Source organism: Periplaneta americana, chromosome 3 (genome assembly GCF_040183065.1).
Source record: "Periplaneta americana isolate PAMFEO1 chromosome 3, P.americana_PAMFEO1_priV1, whole genome shotgun sequence".
Lineage (NCBI taxonomy): Eukaryota > Metazoa > Arthropoda > Insecta > Blattodea > Blattidae > Periplaneta > Periplaneta americana.
In genome coordinates, this window is record NC_091119.1 from 46,543,010 (window position 1) to 46,564,259 (window position 21,250).

A 21,250-nucleotide genomic window follows, 5' to 3' on the forward strand; every position below is an offset into this window, starting at 1 on the left:
TACCAAGAAGCCACCACTTATGAGGCAACTAGGTCAGGAGATAATGGGGTAGGGTGGCGATGATGTTGATCATTATTATTATTATTATTATTATTATTATTATTATTATTATTATTATTATTATTATTATGAAGATGATTATTATTACGACGAAGATGAAGATGATGATAACAGGTTGAATTTGTTATGTGGTTGCTGGAAAAGGAAATAGTAAATGATGGTAACGTATAATCCCCACACTTTTTGTTTTTGCAAAAATATTGCTTCATAATCGAGTGCAGGTCTTATTCAGACTATCCATATCATGGTCTCATATGTATGTTGTTTCGAATTTTGTTGTTAGAAATTTAGGATGCGAGTCTTATTCAGGAACAGGTGATATTTGGGATTGTGTGTTAATTAGTTATTTATGATAAAAGTGATAAAAATGACATTTCATTTTGCAAGTAGGAGTGTTTGTAAAATTTGTTGTTTGAATTAATTTGATACCTCGAAAAATGCTAATATAGCGACAGTGCTGGATTAAGGAAAAGAAATAACCTTGCTGACTCCATTATGGAAGATAAAGTTCCTTTTTCAAATAATGCACTGCGTCATAAAATTCATCATCTCCCATTACCACCTGTCCTCACCTCAAATGAACATTGTCATGTAAAGCATTTGGGTATGATTCAAGTATGACCTTTTGTGTGAATTCCTGGACTCACATAGTGTTTAAGGAAGTGATGATAGTAGACAACATTTATTGTCTGTGACTGCATTACAGAATGAGACAAGGTGATTCCTTTGAAATTGTATACTGGCCTTTCATTTCAAAACTTCTCAGTCTAAATAACTATGAAAGTCGTTTTATAAGTCATGGCAACCTTGTTATATCTTCAGAACATTGGCAACATGGTTAATCCATATACATATTTGAAAACCTGTGTTATACTATGGAGTGCCACTGCTAGGTGGCGTCTGTGTGCATTGGTGACTAGTTAACAGCACATACATGGCCATGCTCCAAGATGGACAATGCCGTAATCCTCAATGATTACTCTACAGCCCATACTGCAGCTTGCGACAGGGACCTTTTACAGCAATGGGCGTGGGAGAACTTAGAACATCCTCCCTACTCACCTGACTCAGTCCATGTGATTTTTGATCTCATTTTATAACTGAAGAAGCCACTGTGTGGGAAGTGCTTTGCAAACAAGGAGGACGTGTTATTTGTAACAACGTTTCGACGACTGGTGGTAAACATTGTTGAATCACATATAGCTGATGGTATTCAATACCTTCCCCATCATTGGCAAAGATGTGTGGAAGCCTTGAAGTACTATTTTGAAGGCTGTTAGCTGTGTGACTTTGTTTATAACTTCGTTGTTCTTGCAGATTAACATTTTCTAGGGTAATAAAATAAACATTGAATAGTTTGATCTTCATCTGTTACTCAATCACTAGTGTTAGCACCAAACAGAAATATCAGAGAATAAAGAAAGCATTGAAACACAAAACACCAATACCCATTTGGTTTATGGTCTGAAGCTAGATAGCCAGTGTCTTTGCCACTACAAAACGAAATGTTCCTCATACATATCTCAGTAAATAGTTGATATCATATCTTCATTGTTTCTTTTTACAGTGAGTTCGTTTACAAAAGGCGAACAAATGGTTCCTGTACTGAATGAATGTGGCACTCACTGCGCTGTTTTTGGAAACCATGATTTTGGTAAGATTTGTAATGTTATTTCACTCACTCACTCACTCACTCACTCACTCACTCACTCACTCACTCACTCACTCACTCACTCACTCACTCACTCACTCACTCACTCATTTCCGATCTTTAACAATTTTGTATCACTTTTGTAATATCACATAAAACAGTTCTGTGGTTTAGAGAAACTCTATTAACAATACAAAGGAACATTTTGTAACACAGGTCATACATTCCTCTTTACTCAATGTCAATGCCAGGCACAACTAATCGATACAAACATATGAAGACAATTCGTCAGCTATGGATCCCGATTTTTTTCATAGTTTATTTCCTACAATTTATAATGCTAAGATGCCATAAAGTGTTGTATCCAACTCGTGGATAATCTTATTATGACACTCGTGAAAATCATTAAGATTATCCACTTGTTGCATAAATAACTATTATAGTAAGTTTAAATAGTGACTAAGAAAATATTTCCTAACTCCACAATCGATAAAGAAGCGTGCTTTGTTTGTTCAGATAACTTTGTCCAGTCAATGATTATTAAGTTGAATCTCTGCTAGCACAAATAAAGCAAAATCATACATTTTTTTTTTCCTATTCTTCCTTCCTTTTTTTTTTTTTTTTTTTTTTTTTAGTGCAAACATTGATTTTGATTTAAATCAGTACAAACTAAGATTATTCCTTAAAATACTCCAAACTATGGTATAACCCATTTGAAGATGTCTGGACACCTGACTAACACTACTAATTTCATTAATAATTATTAATTTGTCTGAAGTATCTCAAGAACAGTGACGTGATTGATTACGTCTTTTATCAGCAACAGAATCAGTTTCTTCAAACCACTTGATTAAATCACCATAGTTGCGATTGGAACATAAGTCTTTAAATTGATAAGTGTTCTAAATTTTCTCAGACCTTGAAAAAGACTCCCATTGCTTTCATAATAGGATTGGACCAGACATATCCTAATATATAATGATAGAATAATGGCTTGAAACTTCAAAATTCTTGTAGCGGTGCTAATAAAATCATTAATGTTTTAACCAACAAAATGGTAACTGTGGGCATGTAAAAAAAAAAGTTATATATGAAAAACCCCATTGTTTGTCCAACATAGTGAGGTTTTTGTTTTTCTTCTACTTCAGATATAATATTTATAATGCTTTAAAAAGTTCGAAGTCACTTTTGAATGACCTTATACTTCTGAATGAAATTTTTATTACTACTCGTACATGATAGCTGGTTGTAGATAAATGTGGACTGCATTACAATATACAGTATATTAAGTTTTTCACGTTTTTATGAGCAATTGTCGTGTTTTGTTCTGTTGTCAAGTTTTCTTCTTCAGATATATGAATTTGATGTATAGCAGTTTCCTGTTCTGCTGTCTTAGATTTCGGCTTGGAAGTCTTGAGTGATTGGGTTTCGCAAACTAATTTTCCCTGGCTTATGTCAAACGTAATTGACCAAGAAACTGGACGTCCACTTGGAGATGGGAGAATAACACATGTAGTGGACTGGAATGGAAAGAGAATTGGCCTCGTAAGTCATAAATTAACTTTCATATTGTTACCTAAGTGTTAACGATTTATTTAATTACTGGTAATTCTGTATGAATGTACAGCTTTTACTCTGATTCGTATGCAGTCCTCATGCCACTACATCCAAGGTTTGCGAGTTCAGGGCTGGTCGAGGGCAGAGAATTTTTAAAGACTGCAAACATTCTTTTGTGTGTCTTCTTTTGGTTAAGAAATAAGACTGAGAAGATTGTCATAGAGTTACATGTTGAAAAAAGCATTATTGCCAAATAAATATACTCCAGGCAAAAATTTGGTTATTTATTGCCTACATGAAAATTATATCTTCAAGGGTAAGGAATTCGTTTTACAGGTACTCTTACCTCAGAAATGAAATTCAACAAACTGCCAGAGTAGGAGAGTTCAAGAAAGTCTTAGTGGACCATATACAGTATGGAGGTGTAATGAACCAGCCAATCGACTTTGATTTATACCGGTACTCGAACAAAAATGCTTATTCTGTGTATGTGTATGTTCTGTTCTTCATAGAAGTGAAGATCCTTAAATGTGTATAAATGAGATGTATGTTAGTTATACTGTATATAACGCATATTATTACAGATTTATAAAAAAAATTACAAAGGCCTAAAATTATCAGCAAATGCAATCATAAAAATTATTACTAATACCTTATGGCAGGGCTTGCCAAAATTTTCATAGCTAGGGCCACAATAACCACCCGAGAAAGAATCGCGGGCCAAGTTATATTAGTTTAAGTCTAATAAACAGAGCTCATAAACAACATTGGTATTCAAACTTGTGTTTTATTGACCTAAAATCTACACTTTCAAACTGTTTTCTTTTTTCATTCAACTGACAAGTTATGTTTTTGGCAATATCTTCCACTCTGCGAGCAACTGTATGTACTGAAAGGCTAATGTTATTAAACAAGTCTACTTTCTCAGGACAAATCTCCTTTGACCCCATTATCATGCAAGCTTTAATAAATTCACCATCTTTAAAAGATTTTGCCTTTTTCGCCAGTTCATGCGAAACTAGCCACTGTTGCTGCTTCATTGTCTGCTCTCTGTTTGATGAAAATAATCTTTTCACGCTTCATTGCTTCAAATTTATCATCCTGTAACTTCCACGTAAATTGTGAAAATTTTGAAAAACGTTTGATTTCATAATGCCTGCGAATATTTATTCTTTAAAGACAGCAACTGATTCGTTACAAATCTGGCATAATTACTTTATTTCCAGTTTGAATCATAAAATAGTTCCAACTCCATTGTTGTTTAAACACAGAACATTCACTGTCCATTTTCTCTTTTTTTTCTTTCCCTGCCATAATTGAAGTTAAGTTACGCCGTAAGAACTATTAGCAAATGCTTGTGGATTACTCAAAGTGCTAATACTATTCTTAACTGGATAATATTTACCACTTCACATTCCCACTGCTTTATTGTGTGTGAGCGTGTACCGAAAGAAGTCCCTGTTGTCAGCTTACTGCGGTGCAATCTCTGGTTGCTCTGTTGCCACACTTCGCTCTTGAACTGGACAACCCACGGTCACCTGGCGGCTGAACGCTTGCAACCAGTAGCCTATATTGTACCAGCATCATTACCACAGTATATGAGCAATTTGTTTAAGAATCTGGGCCTCTGATTTGATTTCATCGATCGAAATTTGTGAATAAATTAATTTTCTTTTTCTTCTCTTATTGACTTTTAATTTTTTTTTTCAAGTTAGTAAATGGGTCGAACAAAAGTAGCTTGCTGGCCTGATCCGTCCCTCGGGCCGTTGTTTGGCAAGCCCTGCCTTATGGTATTCTAGGAAACTAGAGACTTTATCTTTTTTAAAATGGGATGCTTATATTTCTGAAGCTAAAGTATTTTTAGCAGATTTTTTGGCCTTATCTCCTAGTATGTCGCATTATAAAAATTAATTCAAACTGTTGATGTAATGGGCTTGTGTCCTGCTCATTTGCTCAGGCAAGTATTGTTGTTATTACAGTGAAATTTATTGCAACTTTAGATTTATTGTTCCTTTTTCGTTTAACATTAAATCATTATATTTTTTGTCACTGAATAACTGCAGCTGAAAAAATCGTAAATGCGTGTATCTCAGGTGGGTTTGGTTGAGCAGGAGTGGTTGGACACATTGGCCAACATAAACCCCGAAGAGGTAACATTCCTGGACTTTGTGGAAGCTGGCAGGAAATTGGGAGCACAACTGAAGCAGGAGGTAAGTAAGAGATGCTAGTGCAAGTTTGTACACATTTACGAGTAATTAATGAACATCCTTACATCAAGATATGAAACAAGACTTGTGAAATGATCTTCCATGTGTGTATATATATATATATATATATATATATCTTATGACGAGTTGCCAAACTAACTTACTATTATGACAAGTGTTGTATTGCATGTTTCCACGTATTCACATTTTTTTTATGTTCTAGTGATATTCAACTTATTTTATGTTTTTGTTTTCATATTTTCCGATAATGGTATATCTCTAATGTGATAAGTTGAGCTATATATAATCATAATTTTCCTTATTGTGTGTACTTAAAAATATTGTATTCACTGTATGCTTTGTGCTGCACTATTTTATTACCGGTACTACTATTAGTATTATTACTATTATTATTATTATTATTATTATTATTATCATTATTACTATTCTTATTTTTTATTATTATCATTATTACTATTCTTACTTATTATTATTATTATTATTATTATTATTATTATTATTATTATTATTATTATTATTATTATTATTATTATTATTATTATTATGAATAATTGTCTTATTTTTTTTATACTTTGTATGCCTCATTTATTTTGACCTACTGTTCACATTTTATTATGCTTTTTTCTTTCTTTCTATATGTTATATATTATGTCTGATTTCTTCTTACTTGTTGTTTACATTTTATTATTATCTTATTCAGTTTTGTGTGTAAAATTGTAGTGTACTTTGTAAATTTGTAGTGTTTTTGTAACGCAGTCTTTACTCCTGGTTGAGTGTTAGAGAAGGCCGTATGGCCTTAACTCTGCCAGGTTAAATAAATCATTATTATTATTATTATTATTATTATTATTATTATTATTATTATTATATATGTGTAGTTTATATTTATGCTTTACTCCTCACTAACAAAACTCTCGTGTTTGTATGTGTGTGCGTGAGTGTGGGTGTGTCAAAATTGCAGCTGTGCAGAGCATAGATAGGGTATTATGAAACCAAGAAAAAGAGACCATTATTCATGAAGATTGTTGCATGGTCATATAGAAAAGGAAACAGACGAAATTGAAATTCTTACAGGATCCAGTCCAGGTGAATAGAGATAATTATTTCAATGAAGGATGGGAAGGAAGTCGTACACTTAGGAGTAAAAAGAGAGGTTAATTGAAGGAAAAACTGAATGAGGTAGAAACAAATAGTAAAAATAAAAACATTAGAGATTTATTTAAGGGCATAAAAGAATTTAAGAAAGGATATCAGGCAAGGGAAAACGTGATCAAGGATGGGAATTGTGACTTGCTTGCGGACTTCCATTCCATCCTGAACTGATGGAAGAACTATTTTGGGCAAGTCCTGAATGTACATATGCCAAATAGAAATGATCGGGACAAAATTCAAATACAAACTGCTGAGCCATTATACCCGAATCGACACTTTCTGAAGTCAAAGTTGGGATAGAAAAGCTGAAAAAGTACAAGTCGCCAGATATCAATCAAATTCCAGCAGAATTAATACAAAAGGGTGGAAGCGCATTATCTAGTGAAATTTATAAGCTTATACTTGCTTATTTGGGAAAAGGAAATTGTACCAGAACAATGGAAAGAGTCCATAATTGTACCCATTTTTAAGAAGGGAGAAAAGCCTAATTGTAGTAACTTTCGAGGAATATCACTTTTGTTGACATCGTGGGCTACAAAATTTTGTCCAATATTCTTTTGAGAAGATTAACTCCATATGTAGATGAAATTATTGGGGATCATCAATGTGGTTTTAGGCGTAATAGATCAACTATTGATCAGATGTTTTGTATTCGATAGATATTATAGAAAAAATGAGAGTATAAGAGCACATTACATCAGTTATATGAAAAATGTCGATTTACTTTTTACTTTATTCACAGGGATGTGACTATGTGATTGCTTTAACTCACATGAGAAATCCAAATGACGTGAAGCTGGCAGAGAATGTGGATGAAATAGATTTGATACTGGGTGGCCACGACCATGTGTACGAGGTGAACCAAGTAAGTTATTCAAATAATTGTTACGTCTGTAATTGCGTAATTTAAATTATCTAGACTTCCAAAAAGCCGTGTACGTAATATAATACTATATAGGTTCATTGCAAGGAGCCTTTTACAATTAGATAGGGATAACTACTATTTTTTTTTTAATAAAATGCAATGTGCTTTTAACACGTTCATGTCAGAACGAATTCGCAAAAGTCTGTACACAGACAAAGTGCAGCAGTACTTGTATGAAGGGCTGAGAGAGACATTGTAAAATTTAACTTTATAAATTCTACATTTAGCATCATCCATTGTCATGTAGAATGGTATGCATTTCTGCAACATATTTTCTTTCAGAAGATTTTCAATTTATATGTAAAATAAATAGTTACTATGAGATATGCATTTCTCAAGGCTATTTTCTTTAAGTATGTCCGTGTTGTTCTTGATGGATTAATTAATAGATATATATAGGGTGTAAATGAATGAGTTTTACAGACTTTTGGGATTGTAGGAGAGACAAAACAGAAAGCAGTACTTTGGGTTAAACTGATTAAAAAACGAATATTTTACGTTAGATGAAATCAAATTTTCACAGCTCAGTAATTTCAGTGCATTAGTCTTTTTACTGGATTTTCTCGAATACCCTACCCTTTTTTTCCGAAATATACAAGTAAAAAGTACGGGTGCACCTTATTCGAAGTGAAGTAGGCAACATTGCCCAATTTTCCTCCTGCACAATTCCTAAGTTGGCAGTATATGCTGTTAAATTCCTGCACGGGTATTTCAGTTGTTAACATTGGCGTTTTGATTAACAGTACATGTGTCAGAATCAAGTTAAAGTGTGATAGGTATATAGTTTGTGCGTCTTATATTTTCAATTCTGAAAATGAATACCACTAAAGGTATGAGATTGCAGCAAAAAATTAAAAATTATCGAAGATGCAGAGGAACATGAAAACCACGCAGTAGCATACAAAATAAAGGTAGTTAATTTACTGACGTGTGCTGTTAATGTTGCAGGATATTGTGTAAACAGCTGATTAAGCAAGACCTTGACATGCATGTAGTACATGCACATAGGATGGGGTTGAAATGCATCCTATTCCAGGATAAAATTGATTGTTAACTGAACTATATTTGTGTTATTTTTAATATTTGTCATGAATACTTTTTTTTCCTGTCAAAAGTGAGGTGCATGGCTGATTCGAGGGTCTAGGGTATTCGAGCAAATACGGTAATTCTATTGAATTGCTGGTATCACATATGCTATTAAAATTGGCAGACACATTCATAAATGCAGCAAGACAGCAGCACAGCATATTTAGGACACCTGTCAGAGGTCAGTTGTGTGTTCTGGATGTATACTTCATGACAAAACATAATAGCCTTCTCTCCTGGAAGAAAGGCCATAAATACTCACCCCAGCATTATTTTTGTAAGCGTTTCCACTGTGGGCCACATCCCCTTGTAAACTCACACTGTACGTTGAAGTAAATCATGAATGAGCTCATCGATGAGGGTATAATGGAGTGGTATGAGGGAAGGCCGTCATGTTCTATCATCGACTATATATCCATAAGCTGTCGCACAATTAGTGCCGTGAGTTGTTCTTCCTTCTTCTCAGATGTTTCATGAACCAACTCTCTCAGATGATGTGGTGAATTAATATGTGATCTTGAGTAGGAAAATGTTGCTGTATCTTCGACTGTATGTACATAATGCAACTGTCTGTTTTTACCTCCTCTATAATCTCTCATTCATTTACACTATTATGACTGGAATATTGGATGGAGGACGGTATAGATTTGTGATGTATATGTGTAAATTATTTTCAGACTCTTTGAAACTTTTCTGTGCTAGGAAAGCTCTGTCAATTGTATCAGTAACAACAGTTGATGTTTGTTTTAATGGTCTGTTACTTTTACCATTTTACAGATTAATGGGAAATATGTAATAAAAAGTGGTACAGATTTTCGTAATTTCTCTAAGATCACATTAAATTTTGATAAGGCTTCAGTCGATGTAAGTGTAGAAGAAATAGCCATAACATCTCAATATGCAGAAGACCCAACATTGAAACAATTATTGGAGAAGTATGCAAGTAAGTATTATAATAATATTTTTCATACTGGTTAATGTGCGTGTCCACCAGATGCAAATTCAGAAGCTTGCTGACGAATTGTGTTGAGATGAGACTTCTTGCTGAGTTTATGGTAGTGAACATTGAGCATTGCCTCATTTTACAAATCTATTGACAACCCTTTCTATAGGATTGTGTACAAGTTTCATACCAGTGTTATGGTCTTCGATATGTATCTCAAGAACATTCTGTTTTGATGCTCCCTTCTCCTAACTTTCAGTTCTGCGCTGTTTCTGAACGAAATATCTTTCTTGGACAATGAAGCCATGTATTCTTGGATAGAAAGGCTCCGAGTAATTCAGGCTTAACAATTGGCTACTTTGTTTCCAGAAGATTGAGGATTCAAGACCTGGGGTTAGCAGTACAATTTGTGCTTAATTAAGGATAACACATAATTCCTAAAAAAAAAAAAAAAAAATAAATAAAATAAAAAAAAATAAATTTGATCAGGGCACTGATAGCTTTTCAGGTATGGAGTGTCCAAAAATTAAGTATAGATTTTGTAGAAATATTGCGTTTATGGGTAAGATGTGTATGGTAGTGTATTGCAGGTACATTGTCTATGTATACTGTGTAAGTTAGTTGCTGCTGAAATCCGTATTTTGGTTTTGTGACAACAATATTGTTTAATTTGATTCAGATAAGTTGAAATAAGTACAATAGCTCAACATGTGTTCTGTCATTACAGATAACTGAATCTCTATTATTTCTCTGATGATAGAGCTAATACATAACTCCAAAATATTGGATGTTTCTTGCTTCTGTGCTAGTATATAATATCCCAAAAATTCATATCATGTTGGCATCGTGAAAATTGCAAACCATACAGTACTTAATTCATTTGATATCGTTTCTTATATAATAGAGACTTTTTCCAGTGCAAGGACAGTGGAAACCAGTAGTCGAAAATAGCCATTCCTGCTGTTTAGCATGGGAAAATAGTAATTACAAATATATCAAGACCATTCAAATAGTTGTTTCTAAACGGTATCAAGCTTTTGGAATCATTTCCTTCATGACATTCTAAGAGTGTATCAGATTTTCCATCTTTGTTCATGAACTTCACATGACAGATGGATTTTACTCATTATTGTGTTGACTTTTTTGAAGAGGGGCATTTAACTGAATTTAAAATTTGTATTTTTGAAGGCAGATTACTACCTTCTTGTTGTTTGTATTTGTACTTGTTTAAATTTATTTTTGTTTTATTTATTTAATTTAATTATTTTTAATAATAAGTGTTGCAATACAGTCGTGTCCTATTTCTATTGCTCCATTAAGATATATTTTAATGTCTGTATTGATCTCACGTGTCAGGTGTGATGGAGGGCAAGATGGACCAGGTGTTGGGTTCATTCTCTGTACCTCTGGATGGGCGGTTTGCAAGTGTGCGCACCTCTGAAACGAACCTGGGCAACTGGGTGTGCGACGTAATATTGGCAGCCACGGGGGCTGATTTGGTCATTCTGAATTCTGGAACTCTGCGCTCTGATACAGTCCATCCAGCAGGAAACTTTACTATGCGGGATCTAGTCACCATCATCCCCATGATGGACCCACTTGTCGTCATCTCAGTCACTGGTTAAGTAACAAAATAAAATAAAAACATATATCTTTTCATTTGTTTGTTTTCCGACTAAAATTCTATCAAGAGAATAATATAAATTAACAACATGAGACAACATCTTGCTGAATTTTGTACCAAACTCTTCGTGAGATGAAAATGGGTATCCAGTTTGGGACTAATAGCACAGGTTTTGTTCATATTTCAATGTGTCTTCATTGTGTGTAGATCAGTATTTAATGTATTATTACCAGTATAGCTCAGATAGTAGCATGTTTGCCTGCTGATTCGGAGTTGCACTCAGACATGGGTTCGATTCCTGCTTGAACTGATTACCTGGTTGGGTTTTTTCTGAGGATTTTTCCAACCATATGGCAAATGTCAGGTAATCTATGGCGAATCTTCATTTCATCTCGCCAAATACAATCTCACTATCACCAAATAAACAGGATGTTTAAAAAATACGGGGCATAATTTCAGGTATGTATTTCCCACATGTAGACAATCAAAATAGTTCATTACAACATGTGTCCGGAAATGCTTTATTTCCGAGTTACGGCCTTCACAACATTGAAATTCACCAGAATGTTTTTCTTTCCGCAGGTCGTTGCCGTCAAAGGAGACATTAAGAGGGCACTCTGACAGTTCATTCCGAGGCGAAGGTTACATTCAGTGTTGTGTAGGCGTTAGACTGTGCGACATGTATTCAAATCAAGAGCTGGCAGAGATACACTTCATGTACGGTAAGGCGGACGGCAATGCTGCGCTGGCTCATCGTTTGTACCAGGAGAGGTACCCACAGCGACAATGTCCAGATCGGAAGACATTTGTACGTCTCCATTACCGTCTGTGCGAGTATGGAAAATTTAACTCTCCTGGTTTGGGAAGGGGACGACCAAGATCTACAACTCCAGAAGTACAGGAGGAGATTTTGGAGACTGTGAACATGACTCCTTCTATCAGCACACGAAGGGTAGCGTTGCAAGTCAATGTTCCTCATACGACTGTCTGGAGACTGTTGAAAGAGTATCAATTGTATCCTTATCATTTGCAACGTGTACAGGCCCTGTCACCAGCAGATTACCCTGCACGAGTTAGGTTGTCTGTCAGTGGTTCTTGCAGCAGTGTGGTGTAAATCCGAACTTTCCTGCCTTAGTATTATTTACAGATGAAGCACAGTTCACACGAGATGGCATAACAAATTTCCACAATCAGCATGTATGGGCGTATGAAAATCCACGTGCAACTGTTCCGTCTCATCACCAGGTGCGGTTCTCCCTCAACATGTGGGCCGGTATCATTGGTGATCGATTAGTTGGACCCCATCTACTTGTAAACAGACTTACGGGGCAGGCGTACACAAACTTGCTGGAAAACACCATACCTCATGTTTTAGAAGACACTCCACTGATTAATCGTCAACACATTCACTTCTTGCATGATGGCGCTTCTGCACACTTCAGTCGTACGGCTCGCCGGTACTTGGATCGAAGGTTTCCTGATCGATGGATAGGTAGAGGTGGTCCAATTGCTTGGCCTCCACGCTCACCTGATCTGAACCCTCTCGATTTCTACTTGTGGGGCTATTTAAAATCATTGGTTTATTCATCTCCGGTGCCCGATTTGGAATCCCTTCAGAATCTAATTGTGGCATGTTCTGAGGACATACGCAATACTCCTGGAGTTTGGGATCGTGTTCGCAGGTCAGTGAGACATCGATGTGAGGTCTGTATTCAAGCAGGAGGTGGACATTTTGAACATCTTCTGTAATGACAACGACCTGTGGAAAGAAAAACGTTTCGGTGAATTTCAATGTTGTGAAGGCCATAACTCGGAAATGAAGCATTTCCGGACACATGTTGTAATGAACTATTTTGATTGTCTACATGTGGGAAATACATACCTGAAATTATGCCCCGTATTTTTTAAACACCCTGAATAACCCAATAGTTGATAACCAAGTAAAAATAAAAATTAAAGATGGTATGTTTTCGCAATTATGATAAATGCTAAATGTGCCCAAGTGTTGATAAAATAAGTTATTTTATGTTTAAAAGCATGTTAAGTATATTACTTTGGTTTTTTAATCCGCAATAAAATGCGAAATTGAATACAAAATGCGAATTGTATGTGTTCCTGCTAAAGAAGAAGAAAATTACATTTTATGAGGATATTTTTGTGTTTGTATATGAAAAAGATCAAAATCTATCTAAATGTCTTGTCATATACAGGTTCTTATATTTTTTTCAAATAGTTTGGTCACACCTCTTAGCTTTTACAGTATATAAATAGTACATAAATGTTACCTATCTGATAACCTCTTTGTTGTTATCTTTACCATTATAGCGAGTTTTCAACAAATCTTTCTGGTACTGGAGGTAGAATATTGGCTACCTAGTGCCTGTGAGATCTCTTTAGGTCCAGTGTTCACTCACAAGTTGTGTGTGGTAGTGGGTGATTGTGATTGAGTAACACGATGGGTCCTTATAAAATTACGCCATATCTTTTGGCATGTTTCTTAATGTTCACAATTTCACTGTAATTTTGTATGTTCCTTTATTTATTTATTATTTTCAAGATTTTTAACTAGAAATGCACGTGTTAACACATTGATGACATTGAATTTCTACCACCGAACTTTCCATTAAAAATGTTCCTTCCCAAATGCTATAAAACATTAAATTCCAACATTAAAATTGCTATAAAATGTTTAATTTGATTTTTAAAGTGATAAATTTGTAATTTTCAATCAATCTTCTTAATGTATCTGGCTGTTTGCCGACAACATAAAGTCCACTATAGTCCACTGTAGTGTATTCAGTTGTTTTTCACGAGAAATGAGGGGTATTTTGATCGGTGTTCATTATAGATGCCTGTTGCTAGTAGCCAGAGTGGGGTGTAGAAATTTGTAATTTTAAGTTGTTAAAATCTACCATCTCTAATTTATTATTATTTAGATTCTGTGAAATCTTGAATAGTTTTATAAGTTATTGCAAATAATTCCATAATACTAAATTATATTTCTATATAGGTATCTAGTTCTGTCAAAATACTAAATCTATTTGTGTGCCAACTTACTGAAAAATGTAAATGTGTCATTATAGTGCTGTCATCTGATTTGCATGACGAAAACATGTATGGTAACAATGATGGTAATTTTTTTTTTTTGTGATATTCATATTCTTGCTGCTTATAAGTGACATGTTAACAAAATCTGTTCAATTTCACTTAGGGCAAGATATCTTGGAGGCCTTGGAAAATGGTGTATCAACGTATCCAAAACTAGAGGGTAGGTTTCCTCAGGTTGCTGGAATTAGTTTTGCATTTGATCCACAAGCTCCACCAGGGAGGAGAGTAGATCCTCAGCTCGTCAGAATTGGAGATGAATACCTCGTCCCTGACCAACGATACTGCCTGGCCACCAAGACTTATTTGTACTCTGGCTGTGATGGTTACTCCATGCTCAAAAACGCAAAAGTGTTGGTAAGATTTCGAGATGCTGCTTTTTTATTTCAATAATGTAACATCCTATTATTTAAACCAATATGTTTTGCGTTATTTCACGAGTTTGTTTTGCTTAAATATGGTATTTTTTGTAACTAGGAAGGTAAATGTAACAAACAAAGTAATTGTTGAAAATTTTGTGCATATCATTATTAGGACCAAAAAATGATTATGGTCCCTAAAGATAATATTTAGGAAGTTCTTCCCATAATATTATACTATAAGAGCATGTAATTTCAATAACTACAATGTTTTAAACATTAATAACTTACACTAAGGTTAATAAACTTTATTTAACTTCGGAAAACTGCACTGAACTGATTGTGGTTTGAAGCTGCCAACAATAGCGCTTCCAAGACTTGACTCTTGATGTATATGCACAACCCCACGTCATAATGCTGTTATATGAAAGGCGGCAGATAGCCAGTGAAATTTACACAGACCACACTGTCTGGTGAAGAGCAGGCAAGAATGATGGTTTCAGACTTAACTTACATGCAGAAGCTAAATAATGAAATATAATGGAATGGAAAACTATAACATAAAATGATGAAAGATGAGTGGAACGGAGAAAAATTGAACCTGGGTTTTCAGCTCTACGTGCTGATGCTCTATCCACTAAGCCACACCAGATTCCCATCCCGATGTCGGATCGAATTCTCTCAGTTTAAGTTCCTCTTCTTGGGTTCCCTCTAGTGGCCTACCCTCATGCACTGCGTCATAGATGTATGACAGTGGCACAATGTCCACACATGTGCAGAGGTGCACTTGTTATGAGTGACTAAATGGCCGGAATCCGACAGAATAAGCGCCATCTTAAATCGCTAAGTGATTATTTTTCGCATATCATATATTATTATGATGTACCGAAGTACATATGATTAAATAAATCCCCGTAATTACGAATGAAAAAGGGACCTTCTCTTAAATTTTTAAGTGTTCAAAATTTTCTCAGATCTTGAAAAATACTCCTATTGCTTTTATACTAGCATTTGAAAGCCATATCGTAACATTTAATGATGGAACATGGCTTGAAACTTGAAAATACTTGTAGCAGTACTAATAAAATCATTAATGTTATTTATTTTATTTATTTATTTATTTAATACTCAGACACTTGGAACAAAGCCATTCGTCTTCTTGCTTCCCAATAGAGTGCACTAAATGAGTTCATATGATGCTGATGTTGAGAGCACTCCACTTGATCACATGTTCAAAGTCCATGATTGCGTCTGCTTCCCCACATAGGACGTACCTAGGTGTTGAAAGGATGGCTAGCTTGTGAAGATGAGCAACTAGGCAGTCATGTCCAGTGGGTCTTATAGCTGTAACTGTATCTTTCCATAGTTGATCTGGAATCAGGTTTTTGTCCGACAGAAGTCTGCACTATTATCGCTAATGTTATAATCAACAAAATAGTACCTATGACCATGTAGAAATTAACAAATGAAAAACCCAATTTTTGTCCAGTAAAGTGATGTTCCTGTTCTTTTTTATATGCCTCAAATATTGTACTGGTAATGTTTATTATGCATGTGGGCTAAAGCAAGGAGATGCACTATCACTTTTACTTTTTAACTTTTTTTCTACAATATGCCATTAGGAAAGTCCAGGATAACAGAGAGGGTTTGGAATTGAACAGGTTACATCAGCTGCTTGTTTATGCAGATGATGTGAATATGTTAAGATAAAATCCACAGACTATTAGGTACAACACGGCAATTTTACTTGAAGCAAGTAAAGAGATAGGTTTGGAAGTAAATCCCGAAAAGACAAAGTATATGATTATGTCTCGTGACCAGAACATAGTACAAAATGAAAATATAAAAATTGGAAATTTATCCTTTGAAGTGGTGGAAAAATTCAAATATCTTGGAGCAACAGCAACAAATATAAATTACACTCAGGAGGAAATAAGACACAGAATGAATATGGGGAATGCCTGTTATTATTCTGTTGAGAAGGTTTTGTCATCCAATCTGCTGTTAAAAAAGCTGAAAGTTAAAATTTATAAAACAGTTATATTACTGGTTGTTATGCATGGTTGTGAAATTTGGACTCTCACTTTGAGAGAGGAACATAGGTTAAGAGTGTTCGAGAATAAGGTGCTTAGGAAAATATTTGAAGCTAAGAGGGATGAAGTTACAGGAGAATGGAGAAAGTTACACAACACAGAACTGTGCACAGTGTATTCTTCACCTGAAATACTGTAATTAGGAACATTAAATTCAGATGTTTGAGATGGGCAGGGTGTGTAGCACGTAATAGCGAATCCAGAAATGCATATAGAGTGTTAGTTGGAAGGTTGGAGGGAAAAATACCTTTGGAAAGGCCGAGATCTAGATGAGAGGATTATATTAAAATGGATTTGAGGGAGGTGGAATATGATGGTAGAGACTGGATTAGTCTTGCTCAGGATAGGACTGATGGCGGGTTTATGTAAGGGCGGCAATGAACCTCTGGGTCTCTAAAAGCTATAAGTAAGTAAGTAATATTTATTATTTATTGAAATTTGAAATGACTTTTGATCTTACAGTTCAGAACGTTGTAGAATCTGATAAAAATAATAATACGAAAACGTATGTTTTCTTTAATAATCAAACAGCTCTTAATTCTGAAGATGTCTTATACAATTTTGTCTGCATAACTCCATATTAAAATTCTGTTTTATTATCTCTTCTATAGGTTAACTCATGTTTTGGTCATTTATTCACAGGTTGATGAGGAGGAGTGCCCTGAATTAGGTCGAGCTATTCAGAACCATTTCCAGGCAATTGACATTAGACTAGGGAAGACAAGGCGCCATTCTAAACACCGTCAGAGCCTGGTCACACTTTCACGCAGGTATTTTTTTCATTTCCTCGCATATGAGGAACCATTGTAACAATGTCGTAAGACTTGCTTGTAAAGTCATAGAGTAAGATTGAATATTGTTTTCAAGTTCCGCCATACGGTAAAAATAACTTTCCCGTACACAACTTTTATTGCTTGTAGAAGATTGGAGTATAGAGAAACTTTCGTTAATAGCACCTCTCAATAGCAGATCCCTGTTATTAGAATATAGTTTAAAATTCCACTGCAGATTTATGGGAAAATAACTTCCCAGTAGCAGATATTCTCAGTACCAGATAGAACGATCTAAATGCGCATGGCATGGCATGGCATGGCATGTGTAAAGTTTATAATTTTTTCACTACAGACATACTCTTGATTTCCGAATTTCTCAGTAATGGACGTATTCATGCACATGGTTCTCTTAAAATTTCACAGTTCCTCAATATTGGACATATTCATGCACATAGTTCTTTAGATGTGACAATTCCTCAATAGTAGACATATTCATGCATACAGTCTTCTTAATCTCAATATTGGACATCCTCTAGGTCTCAACAATTCCTCGTTAGATGAATGTATTTATTGCACTTAATCGTCTAGATCTCAAAATTCCTCAGTAGTGGACATTTTCATGCACACAATCTCTAGATTTCACAATTTACAATTCCTCAATAATAGACATATTCATACACACAGTCCTGTAGATACCACAATTCCTCATAGTAGACATAATCATATACCCTCTAGATATCACATTTCCTCAGAGATTATAAATATTTCTGGGTCACGGTGCATACACGTCATGTTCTAACAAACTCCTCTTTCTTCTTGTAAGAAGTCAATGAACTCAGGTCCGTCTCCCTAGGTGATTTCTCTGGCTAGAATGTTGCAATCTGGTCGGATTGTTCAGTGGCTTGAAATTGGTGGTTTTTAAATTAAATTTACACAAAAACCGTCCATGCTATTGAAATATACCAGAGGGATATTTCTTATTAGGTTTTCTATCGATATATACATTAATCACAATCCTACTCAATAGTACAAAATAAAAGGGTGTTAAACATTTAGGAAAAAACCGTATTTTTCACCAATATGGTACAGTATTAACATTTTTATTACATACAGAATGAATTATTTGCTCTGATAACCTGCATGGTTATTTCACTTCCACCTTGTATAGTAACACTTCTCATGTTATCTTGTTTTTATTTTATGTCTCCCAAAATGGACCACTGTGTATATTAATTTTTTCTAATATTCCCACTATACGAACTCTTCTTAACAGTAGATTTTTTTATAATTCCCAGAAAATACTGTATTCACTATTAGAATGTTTCATTGTATCTATCTAGTCGGCCTAGGTAGCGTAGTTGGTATAGTGCTGGCCTTTTGTGCTCGAGGTTGCAGGTTTGATCTTGGTCCAGGTCGATGACATTTAAGTGTGCTTAAATGCGACAGGCTGATGTCAGTAGATTTACTGGCATATAAAAGAACTCCGGCACACCGACAATGTTGATATAACCTCTGCAGTTGCAAGCGTCGTTAAATAAACCATAATTTAAATTTTTCATTGTATCTAGTCTCATTGTCCGAATTTGGATATGTTCTCCCATTCCTATTTATTAACTATCCAATGTTGAAACATCAGGATTGTTTTCAGAAGAATATCTAAATATTAATCCAGCTTCATGAATATAATGATAATTTAAAAGACTGGAAGATAAAACATTAATGTATAATGTTTCATGCTCTGCTTCCTCATTATATAATGGTATTGAGAGATATGTGTGTTACAGACATAGTCTCGTGAAGATGCTGGATGGAGCAGGAGGAGAGCTGGATGGTCCACCACCCCTTCGAAGAGCCAGCACAATTGATGTAAACGCAGATGTTCGGCACTCTCCAAGTCCCACCCCATCACATCCTCATGCCCATTCTCATTCACATCCACACCCACATCCCCCACCACACACGCACACTCAACCTCGCAGTCGACTCACTCGCAGGGCGAGCTTGGACGATCTGGAACAGGAGTCCTGCCAGCTCACACCCAAGATTGAGGGGCGGATAGTGATTCTCACTGAGGAGGTGAGCTAGTGTTATCATGTAGTAAGAATTTAGTGGTTTCAAAGAAAAAAAATTGGCATTACTGAAATCAAAATCAAAATGTGTCTCTCTCCATCCGTCTGTGCCTATCTGTCATTCAGTTAGCTGACAGTTTTTTATGCCCATTCTGAAATTTGTAACAGACAGAACAGTTGTGATCATTTCACAAATGGTTCAGTATTACTTTATAATTGTCAAATCACTCTAAGCTACTACAATGTATATATGTTGTAAGTAGTGAAAGTGAAATGTGAACAGCTTGATAAAAGTACTCTAAAATTTTGCTCTAAGTATTGTTCCTTTAGTAAGAAAGAGTCCTCAGGAAGACAACTTACATCTTATTCATAAAATTTCCTACTTAAGTACTGGTACCATGACTTTTCTTAAATTGTCATTTAAAAGAAACAAATTCACACTAATTTTCTTCAGGATCCCTATAAGTTTATTCCAATCCACTCTGTCAGCTCTTTTCAGGTCCACAAATACTACATATATTTTATTTTTCTCTGGTTATGTTTTGCTGATTGTTCACAGCAGTCGAATTGCATCTCTCGTACTTTTTCTCTTCCTGTAGCCAAATTGCTCTTCTTCCAACTCTCTTTCCATCTTAGAATATAAACGTCGATTCAGTATTCACAGATGAATCTTTGCCAAATGTGATATCAGACTTATAGTCCTTAACTCCTTACATTTCTTGGCATTATTTTTGTTTGGTATTGGCAGCAACACTGTCTCCCTAAAATCTTCAGGCCATTCTTCTTTCTCATATATTTCGTTGCATAATGATAGAATTTCCTTCTTGTCTTCACCGAAGTATTTAATTAATTCAATGGGTATTTGATCAAAGTGCCATGTTTACAGTTTTTCTTGGGAAAGATAAAGGTATAGCTTCCGTTTGTTTTTCACATACCATTCTCTCTTTTGCATATTAAAAGATACAGGAGGCCCCAACACGGAGGTGAGGAGAATGGATTTGATAATTAGGTCCTCCAGACTTCACCGAAATTCACTGCAGAAGTTAAAAAAAAAAAAAAAAAAAAAGTAAGTGAGCTGAACATTGTATGTGTGTGTATCATTGACCCCACGTTGACTTCATAGTGAACAATGACAGATGCCATGTGGAGCATATAGTTATGTAAGGATGGCGAGACAAAGCTTTCGATTTTGCTCTGATTACTTTAAGTTATAGTCCAGGTCAGCTTACTTCATACCCTAAGGGAGAAACCTAACCATTTTTCCCCCATTACTACATATGCTAGTGCATTATGGTGATTTTCTAGATTGGAGGTTGAATTTTCTTTTGCCAACTTCGTTTCGAATTTCGATACTGACAAATACTACAGATGGTAGTGATTTTGTAACTGTTATATTGGCAGCTGAGATATGTTGTCGGTATTGAAGTTCCATGGAATTAAAATTGTACTAGATTTCTGAGTCGGTTACTGGAAGCTAGTGAAATTTGAACATACTAATAATTAATTAGTATCAGTATTAATATTAGCCTAATACGTAGTAGTTATTTTATGTGTTGCTTTGCATTGTGGTTACAATTCAAGACTGTAGTCAGATAAGTGTAAATAAATATAACCTACTTGGTTGT

At 35.0% G+C, this 21,250-nt stretch overlaps 1 protein-coding gene across 2 annotated transcripts in view; it reads left to right on the forward strand.

The window, feature by feature from the left end:
* The window catches only part of LOC138696012 (mannosylglucosyl-3-phosphoglycerate phosphatase), an 82,150-nt gene that overhangs the window by 24,312 nt on the left and 36,588 nt on the right, over positions 1-21,250 (forward strand). For both annotated transcript variants that reach the window (XM_069820478.1, XM_069820481.1), the window contains 9 exons: positions 1,628-1,714; positions 3,108-3,256; positions 5,362-5,478; positions 7,391-7,513; positions 9,437-9,602; positions 10,959-11,222; positions 14,438-14,688; positions 17,426-17,553; positions 19,341-19,632. In XM_069820478.1, coding sequence (XP_069676579.1) covers positions 1,628-1,714; positions 3,108-3,256; positions 5,362-5,478; positions 7,391-7,513; positions 9,437-9,602; positions 10,959-11,222; positions 14,438-14,688; positions 17,426-17,553; positions 19,341-19,632 — 1,577 coding nt within the window. The remainder of the gene's footprint in view (positions 1-1,627; positions 1,715-3,107; positions 3,257-5,361; positions 5,479-7,390; positions 7,514-9,436; positions 9,603-10,958; positions 11,223-14,437; positions 14,689-17,425; positions 17,554-19,340; positions 19,633-21,250) is intronic.